Here is a 22524-nt window from a genome sequence, read left to right as displayed (position 1 = left end):
ATGAGGGAGGAGTATCGAAAGAGGTTGCATTTTCTCAGCCAACTCTGCTCTTCCCTTCCATGCACTGAATAGTTGGACCAGTGTGAATTTATAGAAATGGAAAAATAATTTTTGTTCTTGGTTCTATGGTGTGCAGATGGGACTGTTGCACTTGGGCAAGCAGAATGCTGTGCAGATGAAGCGGCTTTCCTCCTCAACTGCGCTCTGAAACATTCTTGATAGTATAAAGGGGAGGATGAAATGCCTATTAGTAGTTTTAGCCATGTTTATGTTAACACCCGAGTCCTTAAACTGGTGCAAGGATGAAATTAACGAAGAGCTGTGACACTCAAAGTTCAGCCAGTGTTTCTCTTTCAGTTGCAGATAATTACTGTGTCATCAAACAAGGTGCTTGGTATGTGGTGTTCCAACTGATGTTCCATGTAGTGGCATAAACATGTCAGGGCAATATTCTGTTTGTTGCTTGTGGATGAATCAGTGCATTTTCTATTTTATAGAATGGTTTTAATAGTTTGAGTACCTCCTAACTAAAGATGCAGAAACAGAAATAGGAGACAGACTTATTTATTCATTTCTACAGAATTTAAAAATCAGCGGTAGTGGGAGTCATAGTACAGCTGCTTTATTGCTAAGGTGGCTTGAAAAATGTTGTTATGGTGAATTTCTGTGCCATCAATGTGGTGAATTATGGAATGTGTTTATTGTAAGTCCATTCAGTGTTCATGTTAGTTGGACAGTTTGGTACACAGAACTATTTAAATAAGGTCTGGCAGTTTAGTATTGATAAAAGAAATCAGAATTGGTTCTTGAAGAAACATTACAAGCTCACATTACATGTGTTTTAAGGAATGTTAGAAGTATAAATGGGCTTATCAAATTCCACAGTAAGGCAGGATTGTTGAATTATCTTTAGGCATTCCAAACCTTTTAAATAGCTTTATGTCCTGCAACATGATCGATACTTTGCACCACAAAAGCTTAAGTGGAAGGACCAGCTTGGGGTTGCATTAATGCTTGGGTGAGAGGTTAACCCTGGCAACAAGACCCCACTACCTACAACCTTTGTATTACTGGCAGTGAGATCCAGAAGCCTGATCTAGTTGTTTCATGAAGCAGAATGCTAAAGCATAGGACACCTGTCGAGGCACCCCTCCCTAATCATCAGAAGCTGATTTGTAGGTAATCTTCTTGTACCTCTGCATGATCCTTCAGGTACTCCAGTGCAGAAGTAGAGTACCATGCCATTACCTGTGCAAAGAACAGCCCCTTGCATCTCTGCATGAGTAAATGTTTTAGGCTGGCTTTTCTCTCCCAAAACAATGCCCAGATTCATGACCATGAAGCGAGAAAGAGATGTGCACCTGTGAGTTAATTCTTTAAAGACTTTTTTTGGGTGGAAGAGTAAAGTGTGACTTTAATTTTAATTCAGGAACTGTGTCTCTGCTGTCGGAATTCAGGGGAATTCTAGTATAAATGGTTATAAACTCTTATAAAATGCAAGTGATCTTGTTTAAGCTGGAATTATGAGAATTGAGAATCATACATAGCCAACAGGAGGGAAGTAGTTATATTTCCAAAGCTGTTAAGAACTATGTCGAGAATGACTCTGCAACATTCTTGCAGATCTATAGGTTCTTCAGACCAAATGTTTTATTTGTAACCAAGTTCTTTTTGCAGGTAATAGGGTGGGAGCTCGGGTAATTTTGATTCTCATATTGACCATTTTACCCTTAATATTCTAGATTACATTATACCTATCTGGGCAGCTTTTTCTACTGTTGTCTTTCTGTTGCCTATTAAATTATTGGGCCACACAGGTTTCTTAAGTTTTTGGACTGGCCAAATACAGTGTCCCAAACAGCAGTAAATACTTATTTCTCTTTGAAGTATTTTCATTATTTTTATGTTTTATAACAATGCACATATTTTGTGCACACACACGTGTGCATGCACACACACAACATGCACGCACACAGGAAGCAGGAATAAACAAGGATGGAAATACATGTATGTGAAACAGGAAAACTGGAATTCTGCTTTTATTTGGGATTTGGATTGTACCTACTGGACACAGTCTGGCTGTAGTAGAAAAGTTGTAGTTGAGATGTTCTGTTTATTTCCAATAGGCTGGTGCCATATTTAGTCGTGTTTAGAGTATGTCCAGTAAAATAATGCTAATGTGTTCCATTAATTTTTGTGGGACTACTCTTAAGGATGGCTCTGTTTGGATTCAATCCACTGGAAGTAAAATGCATTTGAAATGCTGTATAGCCCAGCATTATGCATGCTCAGTTAGATGCAAGTCCCACTTAAAAGTAACTTTTGTTGAACTAAATCAGTTTGTACAGGATTGCTGCCTAAGTTTTAATGATCTCAGTTGGGCTTAGTTGTAACTAAAAGGCTGTCTTGTGCACATTATGCTATTCTTTTTTGACGATAGACATTAGATAATGTTAATGGCTCATTAACATTTCCTAAAGATGTCAGGATAAGAAATCAGAATACTGAAGAAGAGTTGGAAAGTTGCTTCTGTTGTCACATGTGCAGAAGATAATGGACTTCAGTACAGAAATGAAGATATTTATTTCCTGCTCACAAATAGGCAAAGTTAAAACTTGTCCATATCTCCAAATACGATCAGTGCACTGTGGGCAGCAAACAATACTTGAAGAAAACTATTTTCATTCTTGCTGTGGAATGCAAGGTCATGCTTAGTTTCTGTATTACCATGGTCAGACTGAACTGAGTTTAGACAAGAGTTAGACAAGTGTTAGACTTGGAAATGTTAATACAAGAAAATCCAGAAATCAACTTATTCAGAGTGGCTGTGATTAAATGAAAAGCTTGTTCAAACCCCTCTCATAGAATCGAGTGATTGATGCTTGATTGCACAATATTTAGGAAGTTAAGGTTTCTGTTTGGTCTTGATTTTTAGGTGTAGGGCAGGGGTCTTCAAACTTTTTGAATAGGGGGCCAGTTGAAAGGCTGTGGTGACCATCGCGGGCCAGTGAGGTGGGGGTGCCTGTGGGCGCAGGCCAGTGAGGTGCCGTTGGGCGTGCATGAGGCAGCATCGGGCACGTGTAGCAGTGGCTTGCTCACTCGGAGATCTCCCAGCGAGACCAAAACCATCTCCGAGCGAGCAAGCCACCACCTCCCCGCCCGCGAGGCAGCGGTGAGCAAGCGCGTACGGGAGGCAGGCGGCAGCGGTGACTTGCTCGCTCAGAGACCATCTGAGTGCAGGTGTATGGGAGGCAGGCGGCAGTGGCTTGCTCCCTCAGAGACCATCTCCAAGCGAGCAAGCCACCCCTCCCCGCCTGCGCAGCAAGCAAGCACGTGGGCCGGATGGAAGGCCATGGTAGGCCAGATCCGTTCCGCGGGCCATAGTTTGAGGACCCATGGTGTAGGGAATTCCCAAACTTTTAGGCTGGGGCAGTGTCCGTGTTTCATCCTAGCATTCCTGTCAAGATGGTTATGTAGTGGTAAAATGATAGCGTGCAGTGCAGTTAATTTCCACCAAACTCTTGTGGTTGAAGAAAATAAACTTTTTTCCCTGTTTTTTTGATATAATTAGCTATTGGGATTATAATGCACAGTGCTTGCTTGATATTTGGCTGTGTGCGCCTTTGAACTTGCACATCCTCTGCTTTTGTTTCTCCTGCATGATAATGGGGTATTTGACCTAGCTGAGATGCAGGTTCAGATAAAAAGGTTTTGTTGATGCTGGGACCTATGCATATTCGCTGGAGCCCCCTCCACTGCTTCAGAGCCCTTTTGTCACTGCTGTTTTTGAACCGCCACTTTACCACTGTAAAGTATTATGCATGTGCTGTGGAGTGTTAAAAAAGACATACATTAAATGAAACTGTGAGAAGTGGGTTAGTTGTTGGAGTGAGGTTCCAAGCTTCTGAACATAGGTTAGGACCTGATTTGAGGAGTGGAGATAGAGATGCAAATTGGCCATTGAAATGGTTGAGAAAAAGCAAAGGAGATGCTAGACAACTTAGAGGAATTTTTTAAAGGTCTAGGACAAAAACCTGAAAGTCAGTCACAGACTCTCAGCCCAACCTACCTCACAGGGTTGTTGTGGGGATATGATGGAGTGCAGGCAGAAGAGAATGATGCAAGTTGCTTTGAGTTCTTTAAAAAAGGGGGAAGGGGGTGGGATAGAAATCAAATAAATAAAAACAGGTTAGCAACTTTGCATTTAATCCATCAGAGGTATTTGAACTCTTGTTCATCGAATGAAAGTTACATGGGAGCCATGCTTAATGAATGTGTGCTTTAGTGTTTTATAGTTAATCTATTGGTATGAGTGTGGTAGGTCAACACTTTGTGTAGGCATGGATTCATACACCTAATTCATATTCTGTAAGGATTACTTCTCATTAGAACACAAACTTTTATCTCTGCCAATAACATCCTAATATTCTAAATATTTGCAAGGCGGTTATTAGTATTTTATTAAAGAACGTTAACACAATTAGACTGAACACTTTCTTCTAGCGGCCAATGTCTACCATCTAATAAATGAAGCTACATTTATGTAACTATAATATCTATATAACTACAGAATGCCCATCTAGACCTTCATTTCAGAGGAAAATGTGCTGTAGCATTTCTGCTCCTTTCCAAGTTGATGACAGCACATGCTCTGCAAATTTGATCCATTTTTGTGTCTTTTGTATATCAGTTAAAGAAAAACCTATATTTCTTCTATATTGACTTTATTAAATCTGTTTTGTGAAAGTGCATATTTTTATAATCTTAGCATATATTCAGAGAGTCAGAAAAGGCCTCCCAGGCCATCTGACCCTGTGCTTCAGCTGGCTCTGCTCATGACTTGCCTAGCATGTGCATGGCTGGCCTACCCTTGAACACCCTCACCGGAGGGGCTTTAACCACCACCTCTGGAAGCCCATTCCATACCCTAGGGGTCCTGACTGTCAGGAAGTAATTGCTGGCATCCAAATTGAACATTGGTTCTCTGAGCTTTGCTCCATTGGAACGCGGCCTGCCCTCCTCCACAGGAGAAAACAGGTCTTGACCCACCTCTACGTGACACCCCTTCAGGGACCTATATGTTGCCAACAGATCCCCTCAGAGTCTCCTCTTCTCCAGGTTGAAAAGACCCAGTTCCCTCAGTTTCGCCTCATACAACTTCCCCTGCAATCTGGCCCCCATCCTTGTGCTGCACCGATTCCAACCTGGCTATATCTTTCCTGTAATGTGGAGCCCAGAACAGAACGCAGTACTCCAGTTGTGGGTGCGCCAAAGTTGTATAGAGTGGCAGTAATACCTCTCTCAATCTAGAAGCCATGCTTCTGGCTATGCAACCAAGGGTGGTGTTTGCCCTCTTGACCACCGCTGACCCATGTTCAGCCTGCAGTCAGCCAATACCCCGAGATCCCTTTCACAAGTGCTGCTCTCCAGCCCCTTGTCTCCTACCCTGTACTTAGGACACCTATGCCCCAGGTGCAAGACCTTGCACTCTGCATTGAATGCCATCTTGTTGTCCCCCACCCACTAACATAGTCTATCCAGATCCTTCTGGATCTGGAATACCTGTTCCTCAGTTGTGGCCACTGCCCCCATTTTCGTATCATCTCCAAATTTGATTAGCAGACTGGTCACCTCCTACCCCAGGTCATTGATGAAAAGATTGAACAGGATTGGTCCCAGGACAGACCTGGGAGACCCCACTCATCACTGGCTGCCATCCTGATGATTCCCCACTAATAGTTAACCCTCTGCTTTTGGTCCATCAGCCATGCCCTAATCCATTGGACAGTGCATCGGTCTTTCCCAAAACTCCTCAATTTCTCAACCCAAGATATCATGAGGCACTTTGTCAAAGGCCTTGCTGAAATCCAGGTAAACCACATCCAGCACATCCCCTCTGTCTAGACATTTTGAAACTCTGTCATAGAATTCCACATGGTTCATTTGGCATTTAGTCTGACCCAGCTGGTTCTGCTCATGTAATATCCAGCATGTGGTTATTCAGTCTTTCCTTGAACAGCCGCACTGATGGCCCCTCTGACCTTCCATGGAAGCCCAGGATTCCATATTTAGGGGATCTTAACAGGAAGTACTTCCTGACATCCAGCTTGAAACCTGGTTCCTTGAGCTTTGCCCAATTGGACTGTGTATTTTCTTCTACTACTGCGGAAAACAGGTCATGATCACATGTGACACCCGTACACATACCTGTATGTCACGAAAAGATTCCTGCTGTTTCCCTTCTTCTCCAGCTTGAAAAGACCCAGCTCCCTCAATCTCATCTTGTATGTCATCCCCCCAATCTGGCTAACATCCTTGTGACCCTGCGCTGAACTGATTCAGCCCCACACTCCTTTCTTAAATACCTCGGTCTTAAGAACTGTCCAGAACTGGGGTAAGAGGAGGGCTTAACATCCATTTGGATTACCGGGCCTCAAAAGTTAATCAAAATTAATTTGTGTGCTATGGTGCTCTGCAGTTTGTCCCATAATCTAAACATATGTTGAACCCTTTTGTAACACAGTAGTGTGTTAATTTTCCCTCAGTAACCCCGAAGAAAATGCAATTGGAGGAAAAAAAGTCTGCCTTGTCAATATGTGGGCTGATTAATATTACAGACACACAAATCAACCTAATAATCATAATTATTATAATAGCATTAAACATTATGTAGATTATTTTGCTTTGACACCATTAAGTTTTACCATGAAAAGAGCAGCTCCTGTAAATTGGTTCAGTTGAACTCTTCCCTTTTGCTGTTGCTTCACTTGCTGAGATTCAAAGGTCCTCTTAAGTCTGCTTTTCAAACTAGCAGGCATCAGGCAAGCATTTTAAGAAACTGCATGTGATAGAACTGGAAGGAGTAAGTTAAGTGGGTGATAAGATTGAGGGGATAAATTAGAGAAGGAATGGCAAAGAAGAGAGGACAAGAGGCATATAAAATAAGAGAGGGATAACCTGCATTTTTAAAGCAAGGGAAAACATGGAGTGAGAAATAAAATATATGTGAGTTATTTAGAAAATTACATAAGAAAATAAAGGAATAAAGTACTTGAAATTCTAGATTTTTGGTGAGCTGCTTCTTATGTGTTGATCTTACAGCACTTGGATTTCATTTAGGTCTAGCTCAGAAAAATGTCTGTTGAAAACCACAAGGCACCTAAATGGAGTTTGTATATTGTATATATATTGCTTAAGCTTATGGCTCAGCATAACCTTGGGGATACAAAATGTCACCCAGGTTTTCAAAGCCTTCAGATAAGTTTTAGAGGTAAACGAAGAAGGTTATAGCATTTTGAATGAGGAATGGAAATGCAACATGGTAATGGCACTACTAATAATCATATACACAGATACCTAGCAGCATTTCCAAATCATTTTTCTTCCCTAGTGAATACACATGTATTAACTGGGTTCTCATGACATGACACAAGCCAATAATAACAGGGAATACTTGCTTGTGTTGTGTGAAACCAGTCTCTTGGTTCTTATAGTGCTTGAAAATCATGATAAGAACCAACCAGTTGTTCAAGCCCTTGAGTCATGACAGATGACATGACCCACTGTGAGTTACACCCCACAACAAGAGAGCTGCCTGGCAGAAGTGGCAATTGCCACTCAAGTTGCTAGCAAGAACACATGGTTGACAGATGCCCCCAAAGTGACCAGGCAGCACTCTGGGATTCTCTGATCTTTGCTCAGTTGCCCAGTCCTCGAGACAGTGATGCAAAGATGGCATCCCTGCCTATGGCTTGAGCGATCTTATTTCAAACAGGAAGCAGTGATGCCTAGTGGCTTGGACACCCTGCCTCCTCCTGGACCTACCACTTCTCACTTGATAGTAGAACCCTGAAGCAGGTGCTGGGGATGTGCTCTGCCCCCTGTGTTGGGGCACCAGCAAAGATTGAATCCACTTTCCCCATTTCCTGCTTGTGTGGTTTACTCTCAAGGAGGAAGTAGAGAAGTACCACTGCCTGAGAAGAAACCACTTGGACAGGAAGAGGGCCCTGTTTGTGCAATGGGGCAAAGATTTTTTTTCCTCTTCTTGATCCTTATTGCAGAAAAGGGGTTCATGCTCCCCCCCCCCCCCGAAGCACAATGGGGTTAACTTCTAGCCTTGGCTAGGGTAATGTGCAGGAGGCTGCCTGTTGCCCCAATTGAAGCTGGAAGTTGACCTCATTGTATTTCAGGGCATGAGCCCCGTTTCTGCAACAGGGACTCTTTAATAACCATGGTGAATCAAAATCAGCCTGTGATTGCATCTGTCAGAGTGTGGAGCATTGTGCCTTTCCACGTGTTTCCTGTGGAAGGAATGGATGGGACGGATAAGCAAGAAACAAGGGACCCACAGTGAGATTATTGCAGGTTCCTGGCATTTGATGACAACACATCATGGTGACCTTCGACAATGGGTTGCCATGATGTGAATCCAGTGGCTGGGACATTGCCCTTAGTGTTCTTTTTCTCTCCAATATGCACATATACCAGTCATCTCTCCTCTATACTGATTGGCTGATAGGTGAAAAAACAGGTGAGCACCAGGCATTTGGGCCTGAGGCGCTTAGCTGTGTAGCAGTAAAACAGCAGAGTGGCGTAGTGGACAGAGAGTGGCAAGAGGAGCTCTCTGAGAATACAAGCATATCTGGGCCACAGGTCTCCTATCCCTGCCCCAATTGTTTCCTATTGGAATATCATATCATGGCCTATGATTAGGGTGAGCACTTATGTATTTCCAAAAGGCTATTTGCATACCATTTGCATATGCTAATTTATATGCATATATGCGAATTAGGAAAGCAATTTAAATAAAAATAAAATACATCTTGTCATTGTTGAGAAGACTGACCAGGCAATCAGTTCAGTCTGCTGTTCAGATACTATTTTTGATGGCATTTTGATGTTCTCCTTCCTTATGGATTTTTGACCTTAAACCAGACTTGGACAGGAGAGACAACCACATAGAGGACACCTTCAGCCAGAGGGCTGTCTTCTTTAAAGTAGGATAAGTGACCATCTTTAATTAGGCTTCACAGTATATATTTCATTTATATTGTGATCACAAATAATTATATGTGATTGCAAAATAATTGGTGGCTATAATATTTGTGGGAAAAAGAATGACTTGTTGCTTTCCCCTTTTCCCAGTGAAATACTGATTTAATGAAATATCAGCAATATTTGTGTTTGATTGGTTTTCCAGTTGATTCTTGATTGGTTTTCCAGTTGGTTCTGTTTTAATGGACATCATAAAAAATACACAGTTAACTTCACTTATGCCTTGGAACTAGATATTTCCTTTAAAATGCATGCTTGCACCAGATATGTTCTGTAGTGATCAAATACATTATTTTTGCACAACATATTCCTTCAGTTAAACGTGGTGACTTTTTTTTTAAAGGTGATTTTCATAATACAGAAAGCACCCAAGATCATAATTTTGCAACTTCTGAGAACAAAGGTCCTCCACCAGACTGTTGTTTGGAGAGACTTGCAATATATGAAAAGACAACTGATCAGTCAGCAGAAGATATCAACCAGGCTTTGTTCCCCCATCTGGACAGAAAGCGTAAACATTCTGGTGAGAAAATACAGAATGATGGAAGCCTTAAAGAAAAATTTGTCGAAGAACTGGAGGAGGAATTTACATCAAAACCTAAAAAGAGGAAGAATTCCAAAGGTAATCAGGACCAGTTGATGACTCTTAAGGCATGGCTTGTGAATGCTCTTTGTATTAATATATGTTCATTTATGACCTTGATTGTGCCAATCCCAAGTACTCACCTGTATGATGTTTGAGTACCTAATGGGTAAAAGACTAGACATTGGACAATGTAATCATTGAACAATGCAAATGGCTGTAGTGCATGCAAACCCCTACCTGAGCTAATCTTTTAAAAATGCATAGTGTGGTGGTAAAGCTGAAACAATCTGCCCCACAAGTGAACTATAGCTTGTGTTTCAAGTTGAGGGCCTTTTGATTAATTTTTAGTTATTTTTCCATTAGATGACTGGCCTGAGAGGGAAATGACAAACAATTCCTCTAACCACTTAGAAGAGCCCAATTGTAATGAGGTGACCAACCTGAAGGTGTGCATTGAATTAACAGGGCTCCATCCCAAAAAGCAGCGTCACCTGCAGCATCTTAGGGAACTGTGGGAGCAGCAGGTATCACCAGAGAGATCCCCACCCGGCAAGTTGGGCCGGCAAAGCAGGAAAGATTTAGCTGAGGCTGTTCAGCCAGAGGCCACTGCAAAGGTCAAAGACTGCACAGAAGAAAGGCACACCAAGAAAAGGTCAGAGGTCAAAAGCAATAGAAGTTGGTCTGAAGAGTCCCTCAAAACAAGTGACAATGAACAAGGTATGCAGAGATTATTAGGGAAATCTAGCATTATTTAGTGACGCATGCTGCCACCAGCGCTAAGAGGTTGTCAGCAGTTTTCTTTCTCTCTCTCTCTCTCTCTCTCTCTCTCTCTCTCTCTCTCTCTCTCTCTTTCTTTCTTTCTTTCTTTCTTTCTTTTGGTAAACATTTTATAACATATATAAAATGTAATTATATAAAGGATTTAAAGTGCCAATATTAATCGTCATTCATGCTTGTTTTTCAAATTTTGTAGTGTGTGTATGTGTGTGCTGTAGTATTATGTTTTGAAGCCGCATCATAGGGATGTGTGTCTTTTAAAAACAAACCTAAAATATCTCTGCTAGTAGATTATTAATGTTCAGCATTCTTATCATTTAGGAATGATCTTGAGTTTCATAACAGTTTTTAACACATGTATGTAAAATCAGCTATTACAGTTGATCAGATTAAACAAGTATGAAGAGTTTTAAGTCTTTAACTATTCATGGGCATAGGTATCTCCATTATGTTTTGAACTTCTTGACCAATTTTTCATGGCCTGGTGGAGGATGGGAGGGAAAAGGCATGCTTGCATTCTTTTCTTTTTATATCAGAAAAAGTGACAGATGTCTATTTGCAATCTCTTTCTCCCTCTGGTTGAATGAAGAATACCTGGGTCCTTCTTTGCTCCTAATTTCTTCTTAGTCCTAGTCAATTTGTTTATGTGCCTCATTTTCCAGAGATACCTTGTGTTCAAAGCAGTTTACAGAAAATAATAGTGACAATTTAAATACAACAATAGTATCATAGCTATCGTACCAGTTAAGCTACAGTATGACATAAATTGAAATATCTTTCATTTCTAGCTGGAAGCATGTCTTTGAGAAAGAACTTTTGTTGCCATGTTACATGTTAGGTTACATATTTCCTCTCATTGAAGATATCTGACTTTACATGGCTCCAAAAGGTGTTAGGACCATGGCACATGGAAAAGGGGAAAGTTTAACCCTTTCTCTTTGCATTGGAGTTGTGACAAAAACCACTTCCCAGAGTTGGCATAGGTGCCAATAGAATGATGAAGTGGTGGGGCAGGGTGAGGTAAAAGAAACCTTGATCAGGACCATGGCACTGGGGAAAAAGAACTAACCCTTTCCCCATTTGCTGTCACATTGCCTGATAGGACCCCTCCAGAGCTGCTTTTAAAAATGCTAAATGTGATCATCTAGCAGTTAATGTAACATGTAGTTTGTCCCTAGAAATTGTGTTGATGGTATACTTAGGGCTGCTCTTTCGGAAGTGAATGCTTGGTTCAACAGGCAGGAAAACTTGTTAACCTGTACCTAAGATCCAGGTTGCTTAGTCTGAGGTGCTGTGTTAGATGAAGGTCAGATTAGAATCCTGTTGACTCATTTCCCTTGTTCCTTACTGGGCCAGAAGCTTTAGCGAAACCCCAACCATGTGCAGTGGTGGCACTGCCATGCAGCTGAGATTGGGTCAGCATCTCCTTCCGCTTAAAGTAGACGCAGTGGCCCAGGGAATTCTGTGCCTGGCCTTCACTGAGTAAGCCTGACCCAGCACAACGGGGAGACTGAGACTAGTGACCACACGGGTGCTCTTACTGCTGAATTACCCAAACAACATTGGGCACTGAGTGGGGTGGTTCATGCTGAGGTGGCCCACTAAGGACAGGCTGCCCAAGAACACCAGGAATCTGGAGCTTGGTCTGCTTATATCCATTTGTTAAAGAGATTGGCAACAAATACCTTAATGGAAAGACCAAGGAGGTTCAAAGGCTCAAGTCTGTTTCTTTAAGCAGATTTTGTTTGCGTGTCCTAAAAAAAATAAAAACCTGTCCATTATTTAGCCAAGAAGTAACAGTACTGTTCTTGCTACAGATATAGGCCAGTTGTGCTGTGCTCTTCTTGCCTGTCTTGAGGGATCAGAGCAATAGCTCTAATGACTCCTTCTCACTTACTCAATTTAGCCTAAACTTTTGCATCCTAGGATAGGACATCTGCTGTGAGCACTGAGGTGCTTCATTTCTTTAGGCTTATGGCTGTAGACCCTAGTTCAAACAAAGCTGAGCATATGTCTAGTTTGCAGACCATTGAGGAGGTAAATGTACGTGTTGGATCAGTGTCAGATTGTGATGGCCTTTCCCTTTCATGTGATTAATTTTTTCTCCATTAAACAAAAACTTCCTTGCACATGTAAAATGAGTCTTCCATAATATGCTTCCATGTACAGTGAGGATTAATGTATACATATTAATGCCTGCATTAATAGTCATGTAAGCACCTGTCTGCTGTCTGAAATCATATAGTCCAGATAAAATTCACTAGCCCAGTGAGAACTTGTCCTTAGTCCTCAGCAGTGTGAATAGCTAGAGAGTTGAGCAACTTCTGCATTTCTGGGGGGAAAAAAATTGAGCTCTTTCAGAGGTCAACAGATGAGTTATCTCCAGTGCCAAGTGTTCAGCCAGTTCCAGTTCCTGGTTTTTGTTCATTCCTATATCATTTGATCTTGCAGAAATAGAACTTAAGAAAACTTGATTTTATATAATTCACATTCAGATATTACAAACTGTTCTTACATTTTAGTCATGTGTTCAGTTCAGTAGATTAATGATTCTACCAAGTCCTAGATTCAAAAGAAATTTAGTTTAGGGAGTTTGGCATCTGACATGTAAGCAAATGCATCTAAACATCTTTGCTTGTTATTGCATTTCCTCTGTGTTTTGGGAACCATTTAGTTCTTCAGGCATGGCTGGTAGAATATTACAAAAGACAATGTATTTTGATATTTTGGAGAAGCTAAAATAATCACAGGGAGTCTGTATATTCTGATTTAATTAGGTTAAATATATGACATCTTTGCAAGGCAACTAACTTTCTTTTGAAAGTTACATGCTTGCAAAGCACCAAACAGGAGAGCCAGCTACTTATTGGTGGAGAGCTGTACTTCACTGAGAACTTGCTATCTGGAAGTTGGAACCCATTTCAGAATACTGCAAGAAATGAATTCCAATGCTTTCTTCATTTTTGGCATACAGTGGGCACTTTTCAAAGACAGAAGTGGGAATTTGACACTTAAATCCTATTTCTGCTTTTGAAAAATCATTTCTATGTCCTTTTGAATTTTTCATTTACTGCACTGCTTTACAAAAATAGCAAAAACAGGCTTCCCAAGATGAAAGGGCTCAGCAGCTCTATACCTGAAAGAGCAATATATTGCCATTTTGGTAGCATGAACTTAAAGGTAAGGAGGCCCCTTCTCTTCTCTGCATCCACAGGACACAGCTTACTGAGATGGTTGACTGATTCCCATCTGCCTAGATTGTGCAGATCGCGCTGCGTACTGTCCTTAGACCTTGGCACATCAGAGAACTTCCTGTATTGCATGTATCAGGCCACCACAATTCCCTTTTATTTCGTGGGTTAGCAATTACAGTATTAATGCAATGCAGCTATAAAGGTAGATTGTTTTTAAACTGTGGAGGAGTTTTGTGTTAAGTGTTAGCTGTGTGCGTGTGTTTGCATGTGTTCACTTGTACACTGTTTCAGCACACCATGCAATGTACAATGCCTTTCCTCCCATTTAGGTATCCCTCTTTTCCCAGCATCTCCACATATGAAGAACCTTTCATCCACCAATATAAACAGCAAAAGACAAACTCAGCCAAGCTGCACTCCAACTTCAAGGTTGGCTGCCAGGCAGCAGAAAATTAAAGAAAACTGGAAGACAGATGTGCTGTGCACGGATGAAGAAGAGGATTTCCAAGCCGCATCCCTGCTGCAGAAACACAGCGAGTGTGAGAAGCCACCAGGGAAACGCCAGTGTAAAACAAAACACTTGGCACTGCAGGAGAGGAGAAGGAGGTCATCCCTGACTGGAGATGATATTACAGATATTGAAAGCACTGAGGAGAAGGTATCTTTATCTCAACTTAATTGTTCACAAATATTACTATAGGTTTAGTAAAGGCAGTAAACAAAAAATCCGCCAGCTTTAATTTCTAACCTGTTGTGTTGTGTAGCCAGTGATTCTTCCAAGTTTTTCTCCTACTTTAAAAGATATTCTGCTGTTGTGCGATGCTCAATCCACTTTATTCCAGGACACATTCCTTGACTACCTGGGACTGCCGTACAGTCCATTCTTTGAGGATTTTCACCTTAAGATTTTAAATGATATAATCCTGGAGATGATACTGCTACACCTTTTTAATGAGAGAAAACGAGTAATGATCTTGACAGGTCATATTTAATGAGGAGAATCTGGATGCAACCAGAGGCTCCTTCACAGATAGTGACTTTTCACCAGTCGCATCACATGAGCAGGCATCGTACAATCGCCTGCAGCAGCAGACTTCCTCATTATTGCCTGTCTCTTCAGCCCTCACAGCTGCAGATTGCAAGTACCCCTCAGGAGACTACCCCAAGTCGTCCCATGCCGCCAGAAGCCCGAAGGCTTATTGTCAATAAGAACGCTGGAGAAACTCTTCTGCAAAGGGCAGCCCGACTGGGATACGAGGCAAGCATTCTTTCTGAAGTTCACCACTCTGAATTAGAATATGGGAGATGCTTGGTGTCACATACGATTCTAATTGTGCACATGCTTAGAGTCTCTCTTTGTGCTCCTCCTCAACATGGTGAAATATCTGGAGGCATTCTGTTCTATTTCTTCATTCAAGCATGCAATTAGTATATTTTGTGAGTTGGGGTAAGAGAGAAACCATTTAAACTCCTGTAATTTAATAACCTTCAACCTGAATAGGTGCCTGTCATTGCCAATAAGAATTCAGAGCATGATGTGCTTTGCAGGACTGGAGATAGGGATACATAGGAAAAGTGAGCATGTATACTGTATTTAAGGAAGCTTAATGATTTGCTTAGCTTTGGCAGTGTTGGCAGTGTGAGAGTATGGACGTGATTCAATTTAGGGTTGCTTTTGCACATTGCTTTTCCAATACAGGAATGTAAACCCATATCTGGAGACTATGGAGTGCAATTTAGAGCCAGTAGATCAATGGACTCTGAATTGCATACATATGGTCAAAATAATTTCTATATATATTTATACAACTTAGTCAAAGAGAGGACCTATTAGAAAGTACCTTTTCAGTCCTGGGTCTTGGGCTAGAGATGGTTCTGTATTTGGTTATGTGGTTTATTAAATTTCTCCAGGCATTGCTATTGACAATACTATGCTATTTTCAAAGTGCAATATTTAAAAAGTGGAGTCATACAAATATGTGTATTAATTAGAAGGTTTTGCTTTTCCTCAGTTTATAGTAAAATGCACAAGATCTTACACAGCTTAGTAAAAAACAAGATGACTAGAACTTTAAAAAGTCTTTAACTGATTTGCACTAAGATCTTGATCAAGACAGAGCTGAATTACAGCATCCTTTTTCCTTGATGGAAAAGGAAAGTGAAGACAATAGGAAATGAAATCGCCTTAGTGTGCTAAACTATGTGTTGAGGGGCAAGGTAAAATAGCAAACTGAGATCCAAGTAGTGAACATATATTTTGTGCATCTGTTTTCTAGTCTAGTAGGGCAATGTGACATCTTATAGTTGCAAAAGCCCTGTGAAGAATGTGCCTCAGGCTGTAGATTTAATTGGCTTTGGGAAGCATTTTACTCCTTTTCCTTAGGTACTTAATTGGATTTTTTTATTAGTATTATTTGCTGTATTTTATCAGGAGGAAAAAAGTAGAAGCCTAAAGAAAGTAGGAAAATCCTGTGCATTCATTAAACGGAAACACAGATTGCCTTAGAATGTAGATACAGTGGTAGTTGAGCTGTGGTCCAATAACACATCCATTTAGGATCTCTCAGTTATGAATAATTGATAGGCTGCTGCCTGCCTGGGTCAGATCGAGCAGTCTGCCTAGTAATTTAAGGATATGTACTGGCTGTTCCCAATACCACTTTCCCTAAGTTCTCCAGGAGCCAGTTCAGTAGGCAGTGAGGGCTGCAGGACCTCACTTTCGCTGATGAGGGTGGTGGCTGGGATGAAGGAACTAAGCTTAGCAAACACATTCTCTGAATGCCGATTTTCACTTAGATGAAACAACACTTTCCATGAAGAATTGGGAGGGATTAGCAGCTTTGGGAGAACTGTAAAGCTTGTAGAAATTTGAAAGAAAAAAAAGTTTAGAAAAAAGCCCTGAGGGTAGGGGTGCTTTTGTGAGGTTGCCAAAGGAGTCCAGTTCACAGGGCAGTGAGGAGGGGTGGAAAATGAGAGGTAGGGGCAGAGGGAAGTAGAATTAGTTGCCCTGGAAAAGAAGGGGCTACTGAATGGAACACTGAACAAGAGCATGCTGCCCTACAACATGTGCTGCAGGTTCCACTTATCCCTGTGGAATCCGGGTATTAGTCACTGTCAGAGGCCACTCTGAGCCTCTGTGCCCTGGACATACTGGACTTTGAAGGATGGACATTCAGCATGATAAACAATAAGAGTTTAAACAGTCGTAATTTGCATATCCCCTTTCAAAATTCCATGCTTTAGCTTTTACTATGCATCTGCTACATTAAGTGGAACCCTGCCTTCCATTGGGTTTTGCATAGCTTAATTCAAACTCTATATTAGGGTAGTACATTTAATAGGCCAACTGAGGAGGCAAGCTTCTGAGTTCTCCAAGATGATAATAAAAACAAACAAAAAAGAAAAGGGAGGAAATGGCTGATACTCAAGCCATGGAACTTGTATTAAGTTACCTTGGAACCTGGGAGGAGGTGGCAGACATTCAGATTAGGCTTTCTCACTGAGATGGCTTCAGTTTGCACCTAGGAGATTATGTCCCACCAACCATCTAGCATGGTGGAGATTTAACTTGATGGAGATTTCATAGTTTGACTATCAGCCGCCTTCCATTGGTATTTAAGGTGCCACAACAGGCACCTGGAGAATTCAAAAGCTTGTATACTCTCTTGTGATCTTAAGGCATTGTCTAGATAGTGGATTTTGGAATTTTTCTTATGGTTGGCACACCTTTTTTAAAAAAATTAGTCTGTATCCTACAGAACTTTAATGAAAACAGATAAGGATGTTGTGAAGGCCCTTTCCAGAGTAAACAGTGACAAATGCAAAATTTAAATTCCTTTTGAAATAGCATTACCAAATATGCAGTTTGAGGGAAAGTAAGAGATATTTGAAGAAGGTAGCTTGGTGGTACTAAGTTGGTGCATGCTTTTCGGTTTGACTTGCATGTGCCTAGGAACACCTCCTTTCCTTTCACCATGTATGTTCAGGGCCACACCAGATGGCCTTAAAAAGGCAGGACAACCACTAAAACATGGAACTTCACCAATCAAGTACGGTTTTGACAGCAAAAGGGGTACACCAGATGGATGTTGAATCCATTGGGCACCTATTACTTACCTGTCCAAAGACCTTCTATCCAAGAACTTTTCACTCAGCTGAGGTTGAGTATCAAGAGCTAACCTGTGAAGAGAAGATGTAGCTCAGTAAGTCTTGGGTGGGTTGTACAAGTATCATCCACAGATTAAAATGGAACATTTTAATGGTTAAATGGAACATATGCTCCCCTCTTTCTGTGTGATTCAAATAATTATGTGTTTAAATGCATACAACTGCTGCTGGATGGCCTAGTCTGGCAGTCAGTAAGGCTACATAGGTATGCAGATGCAGCCTTCAGGTGACCTCCTTTGTCACAGGTGTAACATAAGAATGCAGTCAGCTAAAGGAGGCTAGAATGGACATTACATTAAGCCGTGTTAATGTAATGTTAACACTGTTTAGCTGCTATTTAGTGTTCATTTTTACTCTAGAGTAGGTGCAGAAATGCTGGCATGGATTTTAAAAGCTCTCTGCCCCTTCCTGCAGCATCCTGATAAATATATGGGGCTTCTGCTTACTGTAGCATAAAAATGTAAACACATTTAACTGATACATTTGTAGAGATTCAGAGTAAATGTCCATTTTGGTCCTAAGACAACCAGAATAGTACTCCAGATCATAATACAACGAACTGTTAAGATTTGCAGACAAACACATTTTCTTAATTCTTGAGAGTAATTTTACAGATAATATTTTCTCTTAAGGGACTTAAAATAATTTGGTGTTCTGTTTTAAATGTTGTGTAAGCTTTCTAATTAAAAATAATGTTCTTACCTGCACATGTTCTTAGTATTCTGCTCCATACAATACAGGAGAATGTTAGAAAAGCCACTCAATTTGTGAGTGAGGGGGATTGAAGATAGGGTTGTAGACAGGAAATCTGAGGTTTCCTTCATGGCTTCCCGGAGGAATAGGGTTTTCCTTGTAGAATACATTGCAAACCTTGGCCTAGCAGAGTTGTAGGCTGCCATGATAGTTTGGCGGCAAATGCCCATCTTTGGCAGAGACTAGAAGTACTCCCTCTGGAATATCCCTCTTCTGTATTGTCCTCTTGCTTTTCCAATTTTAAAGTGGAATATTTTCCAGGATGAAATGTGCCCCTTCCTCCTGTTTTCTTTAAGTGACAGCTTCTGATGTTAAAGGTATCTCCATAGCAACAAACAGTTTTTTCTCCCCACCCTTCCCCTCTTTCCCCAGGAAGTGGTTCAGTATTGTTTGGAAAACAAGGCCTGTGATGTAAATCACAGTGACAGGGCTGGCTCTTGCATTGTAAAGAGACTTTAGGCACATTATTCTTTCAGTGATTTTTTTATGATATGCAAAATGCTCCGTGCATCCATACTCATGGAATATGGATCTATAGGGGCTGCCTGCCACATGTGTTAAGCAGAAACTGCCCCCACCCCAGTTTTCTCTCTTTAATGCATGCGCATGCATGTGCGCGCGCACTCTCTCGCACGCAGAATGAGAGAGAGAGAGAGAGAGAGAAATATTCTCTGTCCTATTAGGACAGATTACATTTTTTTTCAGTCCCACAATGAACATAAGATTTTTAATTGGCTTAATCCTGCCCTCTGCTCATACATTCACTCACATTTGCACTTGTACAAGAAGTATTGACAATAGGTCTGTTCAGTTGGTGGACATTCTTGAGATTTTTATGGCAATAGTAATAAACTATGCAGAAGTGCCTGAAAATGGTATATGAGCTAGATGTGACCAGTGGGTGCAATAGTGAGCATAGTTTTTACTGTATAGATTAAGCAAGCCCCCTGTCCCATATGTTTGATGACAGCATAAAAATAGGTTGCATCCATAAGTGTTTTGCGCTCTGCACAAGCTTTTGTTATCTCCACCCCCTTAATTTTCACTTTCATATCCAGCATAGCCATGTGCTGTCAGCCACATATTCTGAAATTCAACAGAGAGGGTTGAAAAATTCTATGAATTGAATAAATCATGTTTAAAGAGTTAATGAGGCATTTAATTAATTAACCATAAAACTCTACATTGTTACATTTTGTGGTTAATGACATTGGATAAAATCCACTGGGAACTTCTCCAGTTCTGTGGTAAGAAGCTGTAGGCAGAATGGGTGCAGTCCTTCAGGGGACTTCTGCACAAATTAAATGAATGCATGTTAAGCAAGAGAATGTGTCACATTGGGGAAAAGTCTCGCTATTTCTTACTTATACATAGTCAGTTGCTTAAATATAGGAAATATTATACTGCCTATTGATTAATATTGATTTTAGTATTGAAGCTTATTAAAAACAATATGAGAACCAAAACTCTAGAAGTGTTTATAGCTCAGTGGTGCAGCACATGCTTTGCAGAGAGATGAGATTTAGTTTCAGTCCCTGGAATTTTGAACTGGTGGATCTCATGTAGAAAGGCAAAGGAACCCTTGCTGAAAACCTTGAAGAGTCTCTGGCCTGGTTCAGTATAAGACAGCTTCATGAGGGCTTCAAAACCCCTTTATGGATCATTAAAATTAGCCTATAATGGTTGGGTGCCCTCTTTTACAGAGAGCAATCTAAAGAATTGTGGGAAGAATTTTGAAGGTGTCCTCTATTTGAATTCCAAGCCCAGGTTAAAGATAACTGGAAAAGCACAGGCCCTCAATTTGCCCATCAAAACTTAGCAGCTATTCAGCTGACAAAACACATAGATTCTCCGCTTCCTCATTTCATTCAGGACATTGAGGGGGGAAGGGGGAGATTGAATGGCCCTAACAAGGCCATTCCACCTTGAGCAGCAGCTGGTGTAACAGTATATCACCAAAGTAGAAATGGGAAAATTTGTGTAGTATAAAGCAAAATAATAGGGTTTTTTTTCCACAAGTATTTCTTTGGGACTATGTTGCTCCCCTTGGGTCTTCTGGGTGTAGCCTCTTGTTTGAGTTAGCAGTGAATAAATAGCATGGATGGTCACTTGAAAAGTTCACTCTTCGGGGGAGTCTTTAACTTCTAAAGTCTTGAAGTTTAAGTCTTGCCCATTTTGAAAAGACAGACCTTTTTAGTGTGGCTGATGCTCTTAATCCCAGAGTCATATGACTGGTCTTCTTTCCTTAGCTTGGACGGCCAGTTCATTAATTTCCTGCTCTCCACTTTAACCTGGTTAGTAAAGGCCTGCTAAACAAACAGTTTCATGCTGTATCCTAGCTACCAACTCCTTAGGTTAGGTATGTGAAGTCTGCAGATTATTGTGAGCTTTCCAGTAGATTTGCAACTGCAAAGCTAGGTTTTCTGTATTGGGAAAACATACTTCATGCATTTGACATAGTGGGATCAAGTCTAAGAAAGCTTTTGCCGTAATAAAATTTTTAGATGGCACATGACTCCCTCTTCTCTCTTTTTCGTAAGAAGGGAAATTGTGATTTGTTGTTGTGAAGGATCTGGGCAAACTGACAACATTTGCATTACATTTCTTTAACTGCCCCTTTTTGACCCAAATTGTGGGATACACTATCCACACCTTGGAAATCAGTGTCAACCTATGGCATGATCATAGGTGTAACGCAGTAAGGGCTTGCGGGTGGCATACTGGCCTGAACACTTGATTGTATGTGAAACTTCTGGCACATTCTAAGCAGTACAAACATTTCAATACAGTTATTTCAGGCCAGAAGTCATTCTTCTCTGTATGATGACATCTGAATGTGATTAGACTGGTCTACCTTATTGAAGACGAGCAGTTTCCCCATGGTGAAACAGTACCTCACACTGGAATGTGCATTGAGAGTCCCCATACAGTGCAGAGCCATGATACTGTGTCCCTGCTAATGGCCATCATTGACATGAAGCAGAGGCCAGGAAAAACTCAACACGTCTCATGGTCACTAGTCATACACATTACAGTGCAGGGATGCAGCTTTACCCCAGAAAACAAAACTTTACCACAGGAAATTAAAAGTATGGGTCAGCAGTAACTACAGTCTCCCAGAGGACTTGTGATTTCAGTAGTTAATTGGCAAGATGCTGGAAAGAAGTTCAGTTGAATGGAAGTAGAAATTAAAATGTATTCTTGAGGATCTTAAAGAACTGGGATATTGAAAAGTATAAAACACACTTTAAAGGACTAATGACATTACATTTCTGTCAGAGAACAAAGCCATGGTTAGAATTGCAATTCTGTGCATCCACTTGTTTCCTTCTGCTGGTAAGGAAGAAAAAACATTTTTGTATGTACATAAACTAAGCATGTTTATTTGTTCCATCAAAATGTATGAAAACTGAGCTATACACAATGAAGAATTTCAGGTTATCTTAAAGATAAACAAATGCATTATAAATAAATATTTGAGAGTCAGTGCTGTTTTGGATATCCTAATCTTCCTTCCTGGCTAATAGCTGGTTTTGTTTTTCAAAGTTTGACTTCTTTAGTTGAGATGAGAGCTGTATGGTAGCTTCCTTCTTTCCTTTGTTAGTTGCTAATAGCCCAATCTGAGGGGTATTGCCAGCATGTAAAAAGTAAAGGTATGCATGTCTCCACAGCAACAAACAACTTAGTCTGTTTTCTCCTGCTTCTCTTTTCCAGGAAGTGGTTCTGTATTGTTTGGAAAACAAAGTCTGTGATGTAAATCATCGTGACAATGCTGGTTATTGTGCCCTGCATGAGGCCTGTGCTAGAGGCTGGCTGAGCATTGTGCGACATCTCCTAGAATATGGAGCAGACGTTAACTGCAGCGCTCAGGATGGAACTAGGTTAGCAACACTCTAGTTACTGTGTCTAAACCACCTTTGATTTTGTATCACATGAGTACATGGCTGGGTTTATATTACCAATGAGTTTCAAGTCATGATAAAGTAATAGCAA

General features: G+C 40.9%; 1 protein-coding gene across 11 annotated transcripts in view; it reads left to right on the top strand.

Moving 5' to 3' along the window:
* Positions 1-22524, top strand: part of BCOR (BCL6 corepressor) — a 93391-nt gene that overhangs the window by 53948 nt on the left and 16919 nt on the right. For 9 of the 11 annotated variants that reach the window (XM_044442570.1, XM_044442565.1, XM_044442568.1 and 6 more), the window contains 5 exons: positions 9398-9676; positions 10004-10357; positions 13941-14269; positions 14732-14869; positions 22246-22412. In XM_044442570.1, the coding sequence (XP_044298505.1) occupies positions 9398-9676; positions 10004-10357; positions 13941-14269; positions 14732-14869; positions 22246-22412 (1267 nt within the window). The remainder of the gene's footprint in view (positions 1-9397; positions 9677-10003; positions 10358-13940; positions 14270-14731; positions 14870-22245; positions 22413-22524) is intronic. The other 2 variants (XM_044442573.1, XM_044442574.1) reach the window with 2 other exon arrangements.

The sequence above is a fragment of the Varanus komodoensis genome, unplaced genomic scaffold, assembly GCF_004798865.1.
Source record: "Varanus komodoensis strain SLA01 unplaced genomic scaffold, ASM479886v1 scaffold4, whole genome shotgun sequence".
NCBI lineage: Eukaryota > Metazoa > Chordata > Lepidosauria > Squamata > Varanidae > Varanus > Varanus komodoensis.
The sequence above is the reverse complement of the archived record's forward strand: the minus strand, read 5'-3'. Positions and strand labels throughout refer to the sequence as shown.